The following is a 19,312-nucleotide window of genomic DNA, read 5'->3' as shown; positions in this document are numbered from 1 at the left end:
GCTCTTTGTTTCATTTCTGTATCATTTTTCTAGTCGGAATTCGATGAATTTTGTATATTTTTTGGCCTAATTGATAGGGGTGCGTGAGAACGAGGCGATCCCAGAGCAGACAAACTAAGGTTGCAACGAGTAATGTTTATTAGCGACCACATGTGAGAACAAGACTGGCGTAGATCGCTCTGTTCGGGGTAGCTGAACTGGCGTGAGACAAGGAAGCTCGGAAGGAGGCAGGTGTGGAATCCGACAAAGGACATGCATAAAACAGGTCCTAGGGCAAGAGCAAAAAATAAGCTGGTGATCAGAGAGAATTATCGGATGAATGCGAGAAACAACTGATAGTGGAACCAGACAAGTTGATCGGATGACGAGGTGGCGGCATCCTCTGGTTTTTAAAGATGGTTGATTGGCATTGCCAGCACCTGTGGCCGCTACGCCCGTCTGAAGTCCAACCTGTAATCAGATTTAAAAACATGAACACCTGCCCAAGGTGGGCCAGGTTTCAGGAGGGAGGGGCAGAGGCCCTAACACTAATATGGTAATGTAATAGGTTATATTTCAGTAAAATAGTAGTTGTTTATATAGATGTTTTGCTGTGAAAATAATACTAGTATAATATTGTTTAAAAAAAATAGACAATAAATCATAAACAATAAAAATATTGGCTACTCTACCTACAGTGGGGCGAATAAGTATTTAGTCAACCACTAATTGTGTAAGTTCCCCCACTTGAAAATATTAGAGAGACCTGTGATTGTCAACATGGGTAAACCTCAACCATGAGAGACAGAATGTGGGGGGGGGGGGGGGGGGGGGGGGGGGGGGGGACAGAAAATCACATTGTTTGATTTTTAAAGAATTTATTTGCAAATCATGGTGGAAAATAAGTATTTGGTCAATACCAAAAATTCATCTCAATACTTAGTGTGGTCCCCTTTGTTGGCAATAACAGAGGCCAAACGTTTTCTTTATCTCTTCACAAGCTTTTCACACACTGTTGCTGGTATTTTGGCCCATTCCTCCATGCAGATCTCCTCTAGAGCAGTGATGTTTTGGGGCTGTCATAGGGCAACACGGACTTTAAACTCCCTCCTCACCCCGTGGCGTCAAAATGATTTACAGGAACGGTGAGAAAAAATCCCACAACCACACGGGGGGACCAAGTGAATGACCTACAGAGAGCTGGGAGCACAGTAACAAAGGCTACTATCAGTAACACAATGCGCCACCAGGGACTCAAATCCTGCACTGCCAGACATGTCCCCTGCTGAAAAAAGTACACGTCCAGGCCTGTCTGCGGTTCGCTAGAGAGCATTTGGATGATCCAGAAGAGGACTGGGAGAATCTGTTATGGTCAGATGAAACCAAAATAGAACTTTTTGGTAGAAACACAGGTTCCCTTGTTTGGAGGAAAAAGAATACTGAATTGCACCATACCCACTCTGAAGCATGGGGGTGGAAACATCATGCTTTGGGGCTGTTTTTCTGCAAAGGGACCAGGACGACTGATCTGTGTAAAGGAAAGAATGAATGGGGCCATGTATCGAGAAATTTTGAGTGAAAATCTCCTTCCATCAGCAAGGGCATTGAAGATAAGACGTGGCTGGGTCTTTCAGCATTACAATGATCCCAAACACACAGCCAGGGCAACAAAAGAGTGGCTTCTTAAGAAGCATTTCAAGGTCCTGGAGTGGCCTAGCCAGTCTCAAGGTCTCAACCCCATAGAAAATCTGCGGAGGGAGTTGAAAGTCCGTTTTGCCCAACGACAGCCCCAAAACATCACTGCTCTAGAGGAGATCTGCATGGAGGAATGGGCCAAAATACCAGCAACAGTGTGTGAAAAGCTTGTGAAGAGTTACAGAAAACATTTGGCCTCCATTATTGCCATCAAAAGGTACATAACAAAGTATTGAGATGAACTTTTGGTGTTGACCAAATACTTATTGTCCACCATGATTTGCAAATAAATTCTTTAAAAATCAAACAATGTTCTGTTTTTTTTTTTTCACATTCTGTCTCTCATGGTTGAGGTTTACCCATGTTGACAATTACAGGCCTCTCTAATATTTTCAAGTGGGAGAACTTGCACAATTAGTGGTTGACTAAATACTTATTTGCCCCACGGTACCTCTGCCCTAATCTATAATAAAATCAGACAGGCAAATGGTGTGCTGTCAACATTGCTTACATGTACTGAAGCACCCACTTCTCTGGCAGAACCTATTTGTGCAGGATCTTCCCTTGAAAACCTTGGCTGCCTTGCGTTCCAGTCATCCACTGATGCTGAAGGTTTGTGGGTGGCCTCAAACACCCCGATGGATAGCCCGTTTTGGGGGGAAGTCACCAAGTCGTGCCGCAAAGAGAGGCAATCCCCAAAAAGCCAGGCACTCCTCAGACATTTACCGCTCTGCACTAAAGACAGTCAATTTCATGGACTTTCATATAGGTTGATTACCTTCATTAGTAACACTTTATAATAGCTATCTGTTATAATTAGTTAATAGATTATTGGTAAACTGTTAATAAATGATTTGTTGACTTGTGAAGTGTTAATAGTTTGTCAAGCATTTATAATGATGTCTTATAGATAATATATCACAAACTGATGGTTAAAGAGTAATAAATTACTTGTAAGCTTTATGTAAATGATTTATACTTACTCCTTATAAATTATTAATATATCATTAACAAGCTGTTAGTAACTTAATAATTAATGACTTTTTAAGTATCAGTTGATAGTTTGTTTATGTTATCGGGACGTTATTCTAAAGTTGCAACTACTTCTCATTTCTTAATTGTTAATAAATGAGGAATAAGTGCAACCTTAGAATCATGTTGAATAACATCCCAATAATATGCGTAAGCTTATAACTAATATATATGAACTCACACTTTACAGATCAGTTGTCAATAGTTTGCTAACCACTAAACTAATCTACTAAACTTCATTAGCCTTTCTGTGTGCTATACTTTACCAAAGTAACACCACCAATGGAATTTTGAAAAAAATTTTAATGCATAGAAACACACATACTAAGCTGTCACATGCCAGAAAAACAAAAAACAACAGTATAGTACGAACCCATGAGTTTGGGACACTTTTTGTACTAAACACAAGACAAACATAATTTATGTGGGGCATTGAATGTCCATACATCACAGCAAACTGTTAACAAACACTTAACAAGTCAACAGTAAATCATTTATTAACAGTTTAGTAATGACGTATTAACTAGTTTTAACGGATAATTACTATAAAGTGTTAGCGGTTTAATTTTAAAAATCTACACTACAGTCCACCTTGACTTGATTTAATTTCATTGTACATAATAAAAGTCTGAATGGAAAGCAACAAATGCAGAGGGATAACAACACTTCCCTACTTTTACCCTTCCAGTCTCCATGTACTGTAGCATATGTTTCCATAGAAACTACAAGTATTTATATTCAGTGATATCAGTACTGTCATTTCCTAAACTTGTATTTGATGATGCTGATCATCTCAACAGAAGCGACGTATTGTACAGCCCTGTGCTGGATTGTTGGCCACAGTAAGTCTGGATATTCTACACTGTAATCGTACAGCCGTGCTCTCTTTGCGGCGAGACTGGCACACACCTGATCACTACTGAACTGCAATCTAGGGGCCTGGTTACGATTACAAGGTGGCTTCCAAAAACTAGTCCTCAAAAGGCATGTTTCATGATTTGTAAGCAACCAGTATAGAATATTATTTGAAACTTGCATTTGTTCTTAAACATAGAGGACACTGTATACCAATCAATATAGCCATTCCAGGCCCAGAGTTTGCTGTGACTTTCTTTCTTTGACCTTGTTTCTTTTGCCTCCCTTTATTCCTTGTGTTTCACTGTAATGTTATATTATGTTTCTCTGTCTCCCTTTGAACCTGCCCTCCTCCCTCTCTTCGACCTGTTGTTCTACCCTCTTTCCTTTCCGTGGCCTCCTGGTGACCTTTGCCCTGTGACCTTTTTTTTGCACCGTTGGCCACCTGTGCATTGTGACTTCCCCTCGGCAGATGTTGCCCATCACCGTGCGCAACATGCCCTCAATAAGCCCTCTAATCTTAAAACGCCTCAAGGTACAATTCTCTCTTCCCCCTACTTGTCCCTTCCTTCTGTTCTGTCTATACAACCGTCGCCTAAACCTTCGAAACATCTTGCTGTAATTAACCAAATGCTGCAGTTGCTATTGCTAATGAATGTTGATGCATTTTGCAGGCTAAAGGTCTTTTCTATTCATCGTATTTATATGAATTAAAATACAATGTTATTCAATTCATTCATTTTCTGTAAAGTTTTCCTTCTGAAGGTTGTAAATGAACTGGAGGCTAGCACAGCTGAGAGACAGTTGGCTCACTAATTTCCAGTCATTTTCAAATGTTATTACTGTATTTTTAGGAGTATGAGTCAGTTTTTTTTTTTTTAATAGTTTGGCCAGGGGTGCGACGTATCCTCTGGCGCAACTTACAATATGTGTGAAATCAAATTATTGAGACATAATTTCATATGTTCTTAATGCAATATATCGCTTACATCTTAATAGCTATGTTACGATAAGGGTACGATATCGGCACTTTTTCAGTTGTTTATGCATCATGTAATGTTAGCATACCGTACACTTATTCAGCCTGTTGTTCTATTCTATTTTTAAGTTGAATTGCCTTTCAAGATGACATGTTTGCTCTTGATCTTGCATTTTATCAAATTTCCCCCAAAAATGCAACTTATACTCCGGTGCGACTTATACCAGTCCGTCTAAAAAAATTAGCATATTGTGATAAAGTTCATTATTTTCTGTAATGTACTGATAACTGTACTAAAAACTCCAAACTCTGGCACCTTGATTTCCGAATGACATGCAAAATTTGCTTTCAATTGAAAAAAGTACTTTGGACCACTGAGCAACAGTCCAGTGCTGCTTCTCTGTAGCCCAGGTCAGGCGCTTCTGCCGCTGTTTCAGGTTCAAAAGTGGCTTGACTTGGGGAAAGCGGCACCTGTAGCCCATTTGCAGCACACGCCTGTGCACGGTGGCTCTGGATGTTTCTACTCCAGACTCAGTCCACTGTTTCTGCAGGTCCCCCAAGGTCTGGAATCGGACCTTCTCCACAATCTTTCTCAGGGTGCAGTCACCTCTTCTGGTTGTGCAGTGTTTCCTGCCACACTTTTTCCTTCCACACTTCCCACTGAGGTGCCTTGATACAGCACTCTGGGAACAACCTATTCGCTCAGAAATTTCTTTCTGTGTCTTAGCCTCTTACTTGAGGGTGTCAATGATGGCCTTCTGGACAGCAGTCAGGTCGGCAGTCTTGCCCACTATTGCGGTTTTGAGTAATGAACCAGGCTGGGAGTTTTTAAAAGCATCAGGAATCTTTCGCAGGGGTTTTGAGTTAATTCGTTGATTCTAATGATTAGGTTAGTAGCTTCTTTAGAGTACCTTTTCATACTATGCTAATTTTTTTAGATAGAGATTTTTGGTTTTTCTTGACTTTTTTGCCAAAATCATCAATATTAAAACAATAAAAGGCTTGAACTACTTCAGTTGTGTGTAATGAATTAAAATATATGAAAGTCTAATGTTTATCAGTACATTACAGAAAATAATGAACTTTATCACAATATGCCAATTTTTTAGAAGGACCAGTATATGGTTTTTCCTCTTTATTGGACATTTTTTGCTGGCGCGACTTATACTCAGGTGCGACGTATAGTCCGAAAAATACGGTAAATCACAATAATATTTTGTTTGCAGGCGGGAAAACAGTTTGGTGGTGGGGGGGGGGGGGTGTTAATGGCTGGTTGATTGATGTTAGAATTTAATCGACTAAGGTATACAAAAGATCATTTTCACCAACCATCATAATTGAAGTCCAGACAACAAGGACTGATTGTTTCAATTAATCCCTGAAATTGTTCAGTTGAGCAAGAAAACAACAAAAAATAATAATAATAATAAATAAATAAATAAATAAACAAACAAGTATTAAGAATATTTGAAAGGAAAGCAATTCAATTGACCCAACACTTATCAAGTCTTTGCTACTAAATTTTAATTAAATAGAGTGCTCTATTCTTTCAATTCCAGTAGCTTCATAAGCACTTTGCGAATGATACTGTACAACCACTTAACTTATGTCTTTTCTGCTTATTTATGGTTTCTCTGAGTTGCATGTGCAGGTGTTTTCATTTTCAATTATTTTCGTCACTTTTAGAAAACGGTGTCAGCTTCTCATATTTCCTGCCAGGGTCAAAATGAATGTCACCGTCAAGGGCCCTGAATACCAAATGTTCCAGAATGTTATTGTGGCATTCCCTGCGCTGTGATGTTTTTTTCTAATCATTTCCACATCTGCAATTTGCATTTAGTGCATCTCTCACAGCTTACTTTGTTATCATATCCTTTCAGTAGTAAAGGCGCTAGATAGCAAGTCCTTTTATGAAAACTTCTTGTTAAAATGGTTGGTGAGTCATTCTTAGCACTCTAGGCAACATTGATGATTGAGTTTGCGTTAAACTGGTACTTTTGCTTATGCGGTACTTGTGCAAGTTAATTGGCAGTAGCAAAAGTCAAAATAAATGTCCTGACACTGTTTGAACCAGCTGAGATCCACAACTTTACTGCTTCTACTGTCTCAATTTTAATTGTTGAGATCAACATTAATCATGGAGATCACATTTTAGCCATGTGTGAACTGGAATTGCTAATGCTAAAACATATGTTTATCTTAATGTAATGTACTTACCTTATCGATTACTTCGCTGGCAGAGAATTGGACATATTGTTTTTAACTGCGTTTCTAAAATAATGTTATTTACAGTGGGGCAAATAAGTATTTAGTCAACCACTAATTGTGTAAGTTCTCCCACTTGAAAATATTAGAGAGGCCTGTAATTGTCAACATGGGTAAACCTCAACCGTGAGAGACAGAATGTGGGAAAAAAAAAAAAAAAACAGAAAATCACATTGTTTGATTTTTAAAGAATTTATTTGCAAATCATGGTGGAAAATAAGTATTTGGTCAATACCAAAAGTTAATCTCAATACTTTGTTATGCACCCTTTGTTGGCAATAACGGAAGCCAAACGTTTTCTGTAACTCTTCACAAGCTTTTCACACACTGTTTCTGGTATTTTGGCCCATTCCTCCATGCAGATCTCCTCTAGAGCAGTGATGTTTTGGGGCAGTCGTTGGGCAACACGGACTTTCAACTCCATCCAAAGATTTTCTATTGGATTGAAGTCTGGAGACTTGTTAGGCCACTCCAGGACCTTGAAATGCTTCTTATGAAGCCACGCCTTTGTTGCCCTGGCTGTGTGTTTGGGATCATTGTCATGATAAAAGACCCAGCCACGTCTCATCTTCAATGCCCTTGCTGATGGAATGAGATTTTCACTCAAAATCTCTGGATACATGGCCCCATTCATTCTTTCCTTTACACAGATCAGTCATCCTGGTCGCTTTGCAGAAAAACACCCCCAAAGCATGATGTTTCCACCCCCATGCTTCACAGTGGGTACGGTGTTCTTCGGATGCAATTCAGTATTCTTTCTCCTCTAAACACGAGAACCTGTGTTTCTACCAACAAGTTCTATTTTGGTTTCATCTGACCATAACACATTCTCCCCGTCCTCTTCTGGATCATCCAAATGCTCTCTAGCGAACTGCAGACAGGCCTGGACGTGTACTTTCTTCAGCAGGGGGACACGTCTGGCACTGCAGGATTTGAGTCCTTGGCAGCGCATTGTGTTACTGATAGTAGCCTTTGTTACTGTGGTCCCAGATTTCTGTAGGTCATTCACTAGGTCCCAATGTGTGGTTCTGGGATTTTTGCTCACCATTCTTGTTATCATTTTGAAGTCACGGGTGAGATCTTGCATGGAGCCCCAGATTGAGGGAGATTATCAGTGGTCTTGTTGTCTTCCATTTTCTAATAATTGCTCCCACAGTTGATTTCTTTACACCAAGCGTTTAAACTTTTGCAGATTCAGTCTTCCCAGCCTGGTGCAGGTCTACAATTTTGTCTCTAGTGTCCTTCGACAGCTCTTTGGCCTTGGCCATAGTGGAGTTTGGAGTGTGACTGACTGACATTGTGGACAGGTATCTTTTATACCGATAATGAGTTAAAACAGATGCCATTAATACAGGTAACGAGTGGAGCCTCATTAGACCTCGTTAGAAGAAGTTAGACCTCTTTGAACCAGAAATCTTGCTTGTTTTTAGGTGACCAAACACTTATTTTCCACTCTAATTTGGAAATAAATTCTTGAAAAATCAAACAATGTGATTTTCTTTTTTTTTTTTTTTTTTTTCCAAATTCTGTCTCTCTTGGTTGAGGTTTATCCATGTTGACAATTACAGGCCTCTCTAATATTTTCAAGTACAACTTGCACAATTGGTTTGTGCACACTATTTGCCCCACTGTAACTGGAGAATCAACAATACCATTAAGACCATTATAGGATAAGAGATAATGTGACAGAAAAAGTCTCAGGCTAGTGCAGTCCTGACTACGCCTTGTTGCATGAAGTGACGGAGCTCGGATGAGAGGTGAAATGTATGTAAAGACCATTTTTAAAGTTCTGCTGCAATCGATTAAATGCCTTAAGAGTTAAATAACCTGGAAGAATGACAATATTCATAGATTTGTCGCTTTTGATAGGTAGTAATTGTCTCGTTTTCTGTCAGCTGAGAAATATAAAAAACCTGCCAATTAGATGGCCTTTAGAACTCAAATAGTGATCACGGAAAGACATAGCCCATACTCTATAAATGAGATAACAGTCAGATCATTTTAAGAACTAAAACTGTGCTAATTGAAAGACAGAGCTGAGACTATATTATGGAGTCGCCACTGAGTCCATTTTGAGAACTCAAATATAGATCACTGTGAGACTGAACAGTGTCAATATTTCAGGAGTTCAAATTGAGACGAATGAGAAATTGCGCTTCAGTCTCAAACGGTGCTCATTTATGTATAGAGGTATAATTGAGACACAATGGAGATCTCATTTAGGACTTTAACTTTCTATGGGTCTCTATGATCTGACAATAAATATTGTCATAGCCAAAGAACATTAGAGATGATTCTGATCCACTGTGCATTGAAGAGTAAACAACCATACTGGACTTGAAAATTTGTTCAAATAGAATTGATCTAAAATGGCCTCAAAACCAGTGGTGGATGCTGGTGGTTCAATGAGCTCAAAGTGTGTCCTGTGGGTGCTTTGTGATGGCGGAGAGGCACCCGCTCCTTGGTTGGGAAAGGAATTAGAGTGCCAGAAGTCAAGTCACCAAACATTAAGTAGCACACAGGCTGCATCGTAACCAGTGATAACCTAATACTCAACAAAAGTTGAGCGCATTGCAGCACATATTTAGTCAATGACATTTTAGGGGAAATTGAGCTTCCCTTGCAGTATAGAGCAATCGTCACTGCTTAAAATATACTGTTGACTGTCAGTTTAAGGCAGAGTGACCAAACTGTGTTCTTCTTCCCAAAGCTTATACAGTAAGTGACTCATAAATTTAAACTATTTACACAGATGATTCTCCAGGTCTGAGAAGAGACCTTCAGTCTTTCTATTTAACCGCTTGCTTTGCACCTCAGCTAACCTCCGAATGCGCAATCCCCTGCTGCAGGATTTGTGTTTTAGTGTGAGGTCGTTGTGCTGTTGTGGTCAATCTGACGAAACACTTTCCACTATGGCAGGTTGTAACTCAATGTCTTTCAGCAGGGTGAGCAAGGCGTGCAGGGGCCCCCAGGGCCACCAGGCCCACCTGGTCTTCCAGGGAGCCCAGGTCTGAACGGAGCCAGTGGCTCACCGGTGAGTAGATAGTATGAACCTCACCTAAAAACTAGAAAATACTTAACCTATACACGCATGCATAATAGTGTACAACCAGTATACTGTTATGAAAAATAATTTTCTGCCTTCAGGGTAAACCAGGGGAACCAGGGAAACCCGGAAAAGACCCAAGGGTGAGCTCTGATTTGGTCGCTTTGATTTGGTCGCCTATTTCCGACTAGTTCTTCGCTCTGAAGTGGCAGTTTGTTTATATGATAATAATAGTAATACATTTTATCTTTATTCTGCAGCTCTTACCAGGACTGAAGGTAAAAAAAAACAAACAAACAAACAACAAACTCGACCTATAAGCTCTGTTAGTGTTGATTGACCTTTAGTGTTGAGTGAAATGGTATTAGCAGTACTTTCAAAGCACAAATTGCCAGTCTGTATAGTGCAGCTGTTACTTCTGTATTTGTTCAAGTTGAAATTTGCTTTCAGGGTGAGCCAGGTATACCAGGACAGAAGGTGAGTGCCTTTTTAAGTTTTCATTGAATATTACTCGGTGCATACACAGCACATTAGTGTTAGATGAAAACTGAATTGTTTATCTGTTTATTTCTTCAGGGTGATCAGGGGGATGTTGGTCCAATCGGTCCTGAGGGCCCCAAGGTACACAGACCTTATTTTTGCCCAGTTGAATGAAAATGGGTTAGGTTATGACATTTAGCTCTCAGAGTCATTAAAAGACTGCATGTTGTGTCAGCAAGTCATCAAGAAAAAAGCATTAAACCTGACATATTTTATGAGTAAGTAACAAAATCTTACAATCATATTTTGTGTGCACATCAGGGGTGAGTAGAGTATCCAAAAATTTTACTAGTAGTAGGTTTACTTCAAAACAATATTACTCAAGTAAAAGTAAAAGTAGTCCTGCAAAAAATCTACTCAAGTACAAATAAAAAAAAGCATTTGGTGAAAAGGATACTTTAATGAGTAACATTGTGAGTAACTGCTTACAATTTTTTTTTTTTTTTTTTTTTTTAAACAATGGTAAGTTTTTTCTGAGCACCGTTATCTATATGAACTGTTGTGATAATGAACTGTACAATAACCCATTAAATAACCACATTAAGCCAAAGGAAAACAACAACAACAAAAACATTGAATTCCGATGAGAAAAAAAAATAACATACTTTGTAAATGAAGCATTATAAATGAAACATTATTCGTCCAAAGAACATGAGTGCCCTGAGTGGAGAACATGGTATGCAGTTTAAATAGTGAATAGTTCCTCCAAAATTACTATTATGAAATTAAAAGGAACATATCTCCGGTTTTCCATGGTCACTCAGTGCCAAGTAAAAACTGGGAGAGAGGTTAAAATCCGCGCCTTCAAGTCATGTTAGGGGCAACGCTCTATGTCTAATACTTCATTTTTTACCGTGCTTTAAAGACACCACATGATTGAACAGGCTGGCGTGAACACAGAACAGCAAGCTTGCATCCAATTGGTACAATGGAGTCATTTAATTATTGTTGCGACGTCTCATTGGTGAAATTTGTAGCACTACTCTTGGCATCGCTGGCAAAAAAAAAAAAAAAAATCTAATATGTTCAATTAAGAGGAAAAATGTAAGAGTAGTGTTTTTTCTCCACAAATTTACTCAAGTAAAAGTAAAAACTATAGCTTAGTAAAACTACTCTTAGAAGTACATTTTTTTCAAAAAGTTACTCAAGTTACGCGTTACTACCCAACTCTAGTGAACATCCATCCATCCATTTTATTCCGCTTATCTGAGGCCAAGTCAGCTTAAGCAGCTATTCCCTAGCCACATCATGCAGCTCTTCTAGTGGCATGCTAAGGCATTCCCAGTCCAACCAGGAGACTTGGGGTACTTTTTCCTACCCCGTATTAATATAGTTTGCTAATTCATCAATGGTTGTGAACCACTAAAGTCAGAGTTAGAAATTGTGGCTCAATGAAGCCAACAGAACATTATCAACGATACAATATTTAGGTCACCAAACCGTACCCCTCAATGGAAACCGATTTACTGCTTGCAATGCAGACAAAACCGTCAAACTGTTTGTTCAGAGAACCGACCGATCATATCACAGGGTCCGGTATGCCATATTTCATAAACACTCCCTACAGAACTCCCTGAGCAACATGGTTGACATGGACATATTACTAGCCAATCAGAAGAGTAAAGCGATAATATGAACAAAATTTCCAGTCTCGGTCAAGTGTCTGTAGTCCTTTTAGCAGACCGACTACAAATTGAATACAAAATAAAGTGAGTCATTCTGAGGAGTGTTCTGGTACTATGACTTTAATGTTTCATCCCATCTTCAGGGAGATGAAGGGAAGAGGGGTTTTGCACCAGAGAAAGGTAGCAAGGTAAAGCAACAGTCAAGCATGTGCTGTACATGTAGGATAGTGCACAAGTGTGTATAGAGAGTGCCTCCATGCTCTTCTAACGCATGCCTAGCTGACATGTACAGTATATTTAGATGTACTTTTACGTCTAAATATACGTCTACGACGTATTATCTGACATATTCAGACGATGTACAAAGGTACATGCACCAGAGCCTTTGGTGCATATATCCACTGTTAAGTCAACACAAAATGAGTTTCTATTTAAAGCGCCAATGGCCATTAAACTGTGAACTTGAAAACAATATGTGCATTTGATGCAGTTAGCTGTCGGTGCTGCCCAGATTGTATCGCTCACCCCTGACTTCACGTTGGGTCTCGGCCACTTCTTTGATGGAATGAGTGAACCTTTTCTGTTTGATTCTGTAGTGGCTACAAATTTCTTACGGCCGCCTCAACCAGGTCCGCCCTTATCATTCAGTGTCTGTCCTCTGGCCAAATTTTGAATTTGCCAATACACTTTTTCGATGGGGTCTTCTTAAGAACTGTCGATCTAACGACATTAGCGAATTACAGTACATCACAGTACAAGATTATTATTATTATGCGGACTTGTGGCTGGAGTTTGCGATCTTTTGGGAGATGAATCCACTTAAGTTGTTTCATATCTGTCAGTCCCTTGCTGCATTTAGGGGACCAAAGCCAGGGATTGAGGGGTTAACCTCTAGTTTGTCTGCCCTCTAAATAAATGACGGTGGATGTCAGTGCACATCCTAATAGTGGCTTGTTTGGTGTTTTTCTTTCGCTTTTGTTTGTTGTTGTTGTTTTTTGTTTTTTTTTCTAAATAGGGTAAATTCCATGTGTGTTCCTAACATCCAACAGATTTGCATGAAGTGTTCTTATTAGCAATGATTAAACTGTTCTTTAGTTTCAATCTGGCTTCATCAAATTGTGTTATAGTATAGTAAGACATTCCTGCAATTTCAACAAAATTATCTTTGTTTTTCTGTCTTTGAAACGCTCGGTCTTTATGGCGTCTCTGCTTTAAAGGGAGAACCAGGTTTACCTGGCACCCCTGGGCTAAAGGTACTGTCTATTTTGAGCTGGTTTCAATAGGAAAAAAAATACACTTATTCGAAACTGATTAGGTCATAGCTATTTGTCTTTTACTGCAAAGGGCCAGATGGGCACACCTGGCATCCCTGGCAAGAGGGGCTACAGGGTAGGCTTGGCATGACAAAAGTGTTTCTTTGGTTGTTTTTCATCTATTCATTTATTTTAGGGGGGGCGCTAAGTGCATGTTTGGGTTTTTCTTTGAAGGTGCTATGAAATACCACAGCAAGTGACTGTAAAATGATAGCAGACAAATTCAGTTTTGACATATTAAATTACATTAGTGAAGTCATATTCAATTTTTGACATGGTCATCGTTTCATAGCACCTTTGACGATTTAAAATCTCCACATTTTGAGGTCTGCCGTCCCGTACCTAAGAGTACAAGTGCCTTCGAGTGTTTGGGTGCGCACAAATGCATGAATAAACATTTTTTAACATGATAGAAAATAAAACAATATTTCCAGTTTTCCGTGGTCTATCCGTGCCAAATAAAAATCTGGGAGAGAGTTTAAAGTGGGCACTTTCGGGTTATTTTGATACCAGCGCTCTATGTGAAATTGTTTTTTGCGGCACTTTAAAAAACGCAATATGATTGTTAACGCCGACGTGACTATAGGACTCAGCGTTAATATATAAAGCAGAACATTTTTAGAGAAACGTGCAAACAAACTCTTGTATACAAAAAATGGCTTTTTTGAAATTTTTTTTGTCATTCATAGTGCGATGGTATCAATCTTTTTTTTTTTTTTTAACTAAAATTGTTTTCAGTAAATCATTTACTATGCATGTTACATTGGCAGATTTTACAAAGACTAGGAGGAGGTCAGCCATTTTCATAAAAATGGTCTTATTCTAGAAAGTGACTCTAATCCAAAATTTTATTTTTAATAGGGAGAAAAGGGAGATGCTATTATTTCAGCACTTGGACTGAAAGGAGAGCCTGGTTCACCAGGAATCCCAGGCCAAATGGGACCTAAGGTAATGCGCAATATGTACAATCAATGTATGTATCAATATGCAATATGTATGTTTAGTTTAACTAAAGCTTCTCGACTGTATGACTGATGATATATATTGCTTACTAAATAACTATTGATGAAAATGCATTAAACATCTATTGCAGGGTGACAAGGGTGACCAGGGAAACCAGGTGAGATCATGAACGCTTTGTTAGAGTGCTCAAACTTTCAAGAGAAGACAAAGTATCAAATGAATTAATTTTCATAATTCTAATCACTACATAGGGGGAGACAGGCCCCGAAGGCCCTGCCGGACCAAGAGTAAGTCATGAGTTCCAGCATATTGCAATTACCCCTTTAAAGTTCACTAGCTCAATAAGTCAATAATGAAATAAAATGTCTATCATGTTATAGGGACCTCCAGGTCCAACTGGTGAACCAGGAAAAGCTGAAATCCACAATAATGAAAATGTATGTTACAATTATTGCATTTTATTAGTACAGTACATTAAAGTAATATTTTAAATGATTTGTAACTCTGAAATCTCCCTCACAGGATATTCGCAACATACATCTGATGGTAAGACTTTAGTGTTAATCACAGAGGTGGGTAGTAGCACGTTACATTAACTCCGCTACATTTACTTGAGTAACTTTGGAGAAAAATTGACTTCTTCGAAAAATTTTACCTCGCCATAATTTTTACTTTTACTTGAGTAGATTTGTAGACAAGAAATGCTTGTCTTACTCCACTATTTTGCGCAACACTACAGTCTTTTGCCAGAGATGCTTGCAGTGGCTCTTCCAGTTTCACCAATGAGCTGTCACAACAATAATTACATGGCTCCTATACACCATCACACGTAACAATACAGTCATGTGACCAGACACAAGCTAGCAGTCGGAAGTCCTATGTTCATGCCGGCCTGTTCAATGACATGGCATCTTTAAAGCAACGTACAAAATAAAGTACTGTATTTCACTCGAAAGCTTGGATTTCAACCTCTCTCCCAGTTTTATTTGCCACCGATACACCACGGAAAACCGGAGATATGATCGTTTTAATTCCATGGTAGGAAATAAGTTTTCGCAACTAGAGGACACTCATGCGCTTTAGGCTATTTCTGTAGATTTTTCTATTCAAAATTTGATGATTTTTATGTTTTGGGGTTTTTTGCCTTATATTGTCATGTAATAGGCTATAGTACTGTTCAATTGTAACAGTTCATATAGGCTAGATGACGTTTTGCTGAGAATAAAAAATATGCCATTGCTTTAAAAAAAAAAAAATCAGACATGGAAAGCAGTTACAATATTTCTCATTACTTAAAAAGTATTCGGAGTAATTTTCTTTTGAAGTAACGCTGCTCTTACTGCAGTACAGTTTTTGGCTACGCTACCCACCTCTGGTTAATCATCAATGAATATATGCATAAGCAGTCCCGTTTATGATTGTATAAATGACCTCTCCTGTCCAACCCCTAGGGCCCGCCTGGATTACCTGGACCTCCTGGGCCTCCTGGGAACACTGGGACTAAAGTAAAAAAAAATTATTTAAGTAATATTGGAAGCATAAAGGAATTAAAATTACAGTATTATTACCATCATTATTATTGTTATTGGGTATTATTGGCTCATTCCTACATGTGAAAATTATTCATTTGGACTGTGAGATTTTGTGATTTCAGGAATTAGACATTTTTGTGTGGTTGTCTAGTTACAAATGTAATATTTCCGTTCAGAAATTATGTATCAGTTTTAATGTGAGTGTAAATGTTTTTATCTCTTCTATTTCTGGTTTGTCTAGCTTATAGCACATTTAGTCATCAGTCTTTCTTTCTTTTTTTTTTTTTTGGTGACTTTTGCTGTTTGACATCTTTTTTGAATCATTAGGGTGAAGTTGGCCTCCCAGGTCCCCCTGGTCTTGATGGAGAGAAGGTAGGACATTTACTCACCTCAAGTCAACTTAATGTTATTTAGATAGCACTGTAAATGCAACCGCTGGACTAACAAAGTGCTGCAAAAAAGTGCTAACCTGAGGGACTGGCCAGGTGCATGGAACAACTGACAGATACGACGGTCCAAGATCTGAAAATGGATCATGACAATTATATTTTAGAATACTTTAATACAGGACTCTCACCTTACCTTCATAAAAATTGTTTCATTTAATTTTAAGAATTTTTAGTAATTTTTTTCAGTCAAAAAAAAAAAGTTTCGAGATATATATATATTGACAGTGATCACCTCTGTCTCTGTGTCCACCCATTTGTTATGGTGTTATGGTGTTATACTTGTATAGACCCTACCCTACCCACCGACGTCACAAAATCACGTGATCGCTGTATTGTTCCGCCCCATTGTCTGTCATTTTGTGTCTTTATTATCAATGGTCTCAATTGATCGAGCAATTTATAATGCATTTCATGGAAGACCCGGTGCTTTCGGATGCCGTAAACTCACTGGATGCGTTGCATAAAAGGCGTTATGTGGAAAAGCTTCAGTTTATCCATTCGCCAGATCCATATTTGATGCCTAAATCGATGTTTTTCGACCCGCTGTCTTCGCCGTCTTTGCCTGACCCTGATATTTACAACTATCTTGTCCACACAAAATCAGCCTATTCTCACGAAAGTTTGAAAAACTTTAAGAGCTTGGAGGCTTATAAATGCTACGTTGCTGGTTGGGTGAAACAGGTCCTCGTACACGAAAATTCGGCAGGAATCTTGTGCTCGGGACGGTGAGTTACGAAATTTTCAATTCAAAATCTTTTGTTCTTGCTAACATCCACTGTCAAGTCTAATGTATTTCATGTCATTTGTCAATGGAGCTAGGGCTTTTAATGTTTATATGGTTTAGCGATAGCACTCTCACTACATACATATGTGTATGTTGTCGGCGATTAGCCTAGCAATGATCTTAATTGTGGTTGTCAGCCCAAAACCCTCTAAATATATATTAAATGCATCTTACCAGATATAAAATGACTACTACATAATCTGTGGTAATCGTTTGGAGCCCAGTTTTCTCGTCGAATTGCAGCAGCCCATCTCGCTCTCCTCTCCGGGTCTCTCGGAATCCGGTAGAACTTCAAGTCTCTCCATCTATCTTCTCTGTTATTGCAACCGACCGCCACACACGCCTTCACCATTTTGATTATTAATGTTAACGAGCAGAAAAACACGCCGTAAATAGGAGGAATGTACGTAGCCGTAACAGGTAAACACGATGTGTTGACGGACAATTGGGCGGCACCAGTCAGGAGGGCGGAGTTGTGACGTCACGTGGGTAGGGTCTATAGACCCAACGTCCAGACCAACACCAACGTCACAGAATGACGTGTCCCTGTATCCGGCCGCCATATTGTCCGTCTCTGTTTAGCCCTATTCTCAATGGTTTCAATTAGTCGTTCAATTTATAGAGTAATTCATGGAAGCCCCGGTGCTTTCAGACGCTGTAAACTCATTGGATGTGTTGCATAAAAGGCGTTATGTGGAAAAGCTTCAGTCTATCCATTCGCCAGATCCATAGTTGATGCCTAAATCGATATTTTTCGACCCGCTGTCTTCGCCCTCTCTGCCTGACATCTGCTACCCTGATATCTACAACTATCTTGTCCACACAAAATCAGCCTATTCTCACGAAAGTTTGAAAAACTTTAAAAGCAGCACTCTAAGCAACATTACCCTGTGTGATTTCTAAAATGGCGACAATCAAAAAAAAAAAAAAAAGTTGACTGCAATGGCCAACGCTTCAAGGATAGGTGGATATTGGACTATTTCTTCAATAAAACACGCAACAACTGTGTCTGCCTCATTTGCAAAGAGACAGTCGCTGTTTTGAAAGAGTTCGATGTGACGCAATATTACTAAACAAGACACGCTGACATGTACGACAACATTACAGGGAAGATACGCAGCGAGAAAGTATAGCAACTTGAAGCTAGTTTATTTTTTCACAGCAGCAGTATTTCGCAAGAGTCTGAGTGTCGAAAGAGAAAGCCACAAAGACGAGACTGTTGAAATTATTAATTTAAAAAAATAATAAAGCAAATGTGACACACAGAAGGGCTTGCTAGAATTTGTTTAAATATATTGTTCTATGTAAATCAGCCAAGGTAGCCCCCCCACATTTTTACCACACCAAATCTGGCCCCTTTGCAAAAGGTTTGGACACACCTGTTTAACTGATGATCCGTAGACAAGGCCAGCTTATTTCACTTGGTACTAGCTAAATATTATTCAAAATGTAATGATGGTGGAAGAAATAAGCATCTTGAATTTGAAACTGTATGATGTCGGCGATTAGCCTCGCAATGATCTTAATTGTGGTTGTCAGCCCAAAACCCTCTAAATGCATCTTACCAGATATAAAATGACTACTACTACATAATCCTAACCCTAACGAGCAGAAAAACACGCCATAATAGGAGGAATTTACGAAGCGGTAATGCATCAACACGACGAGTAGTCGGACAATATGGCGCGGAGGCGCGGTTGTGACGTCATGTGAGTAGGGTCTATAGCGCTTTTCCACCTTTCAAGGCGCTGGTTACAGGGCTTTGATCATTTGCCTGTATTGCCTACTGGACGGGCCAGCACTGCTTTCTGTATCTGAGAGTTATCTAAATCTTATCCGGTACAAAAGTATATAAAGATAAATGTAGCAAGTACAATGAACAACCATATGGAAACAAATACCTCTACAAGGTATATACCACAGTGTTTTAACCTATTTATTTTGGAGCAATACCAGTGCAACATCATCACGATTAAATATGAAATGAATATGTAGCAGAGTGATATATTGGAAATATAAAAAATTGTAGCAAGCTATTGAGACAAAAGCTTCAACACTTACAGCAAAGCAAAGGGTGGTGATACAAAGGTGTCCGTTCACAAACTGACACATGAGAACTAAAGACAAAATAAGTTCAAAGCGCTAATTAGATATTTTTATGTTTACCTAAAAAGAGGAAGAACTGCTTTAATGTTAGCGCACTCATAAGAGGCATGCAAACGAAGAAGTTAGCCGTTATAGTGATGACATCCTAG

General features: G+C 39.0%; 1 protein-coding gene and 1 long non-coding RNA gene across 9 annotated transcripts in view; one reads left to right on the top strand and one right to left on the bottom strand.

The window, feature by feature from the left end:
• The window catches only part of LOC130922864 (collagen alpha-1(XIII) chain-like), a 70,721-nt gene that overhangs the window by 21,785 nt on the left and 29,624 nt on the right, over positions 1 to 19,312 (top strand). For 4 of the 8 annotated variants that reach the window (XM_057848085.1, XM_057848082.1, XM_057848088.1 and 1 more), the window contains exons 9-22: positions 2,215 to 2,286; positions 9,750 to 9,839; positions 9,953 to 9,994; positions 10,112 to 10,129; positions 10,302 to 10,328; positions 10,428 to 10,472; positions 12,160 to 12,204; positions 14,191 to 14,277; positions 14,423 to 14,449; positions 14,544 to 14,579; positions 14,673 to 14,729; positions 14,815 to 14,838; positions 15,744 to 15,797; positions 16,152 to 16,196. In XM_057848085.1, coding sequence (XP_057704068.1) covers positions 2,215 to 2,286; positions 9,750 to 9,839; positions 9,953 to 9,994; positions 10,112 to 10,129; positions 10,302 to 10,328; positions 10,428 to 10,472; positions 12,160 to 12,204; positions 14,191 to 14,277; positions 14,423 to 14,449; positions 14,544 to 14,579; positions 14,673 to 14,729; positions 14,815 to 14,838; positions 15,744 to 15,797; positions 16,152 to 16,196 — 669 coding nt within the window. Of the gene's footprint in view, positions 1 to 2,214; positions 2,287 to 3,506; positions 3,549 to 4,033; positions 4,097 to 9,746; positions 9,840 to 9,952; positions 9,995 to 10,111; positions 10,130 to 10,301; positions 10,329 to 10,427; positions 10,473 to 12,159; positions 12,205 to 14,190; positions 14,278 to 14,422; positions 14,450 to 14,543; positions 14,580 to 14,672; positions 14,730 to 14,814; positions 14,839 to 15,743; positions 15,798 to 16,151; positions 16,197 to 19,312 lie in introns of all 8 variants that reach the window. The other 4 variants (XM_057848084.1, XM_057848083.1, XM_057848086.1 and 1 more) reach the window with 4 other exon arrangements.
• LOC130922867 (uncharacterized) lies at positions 90 to 19,257 on the bottom strand. Its single transcript, XR_009064590.1, has 3 exons — positions 19,119 to 19,257; positions 2,186 to 16,346; positions 90 to 450 (listed from the first exon to the last, which is right to left on the bottom strand). It is a non-coding gene; the product is annotated as an uncharacterized LOC130922867 (long non-coding RNA).

Source organism: Corythoichthys intestinalis, chromosome 10 (assembly GCF_030265065.1).
Source record: "Corythoichthys intestinalis isolate RoL2023-P3 chromosome 10, ASM3026506v1, whole genome shotgun sequence".
In the NCBI taxonomy this organism is placed as follows: domain Eukaryota; kingdom Metazoa; phylum Chordata; class Actinopteri; order Syngnathiformes; family Syngnathidae; genus Corythoichthys; species Corythoichthys intestinalis.
Note: the sequence above shows the minus strand (reverse complement) of the source record. Positions and strands in the feature narration are given on the sequence as shown.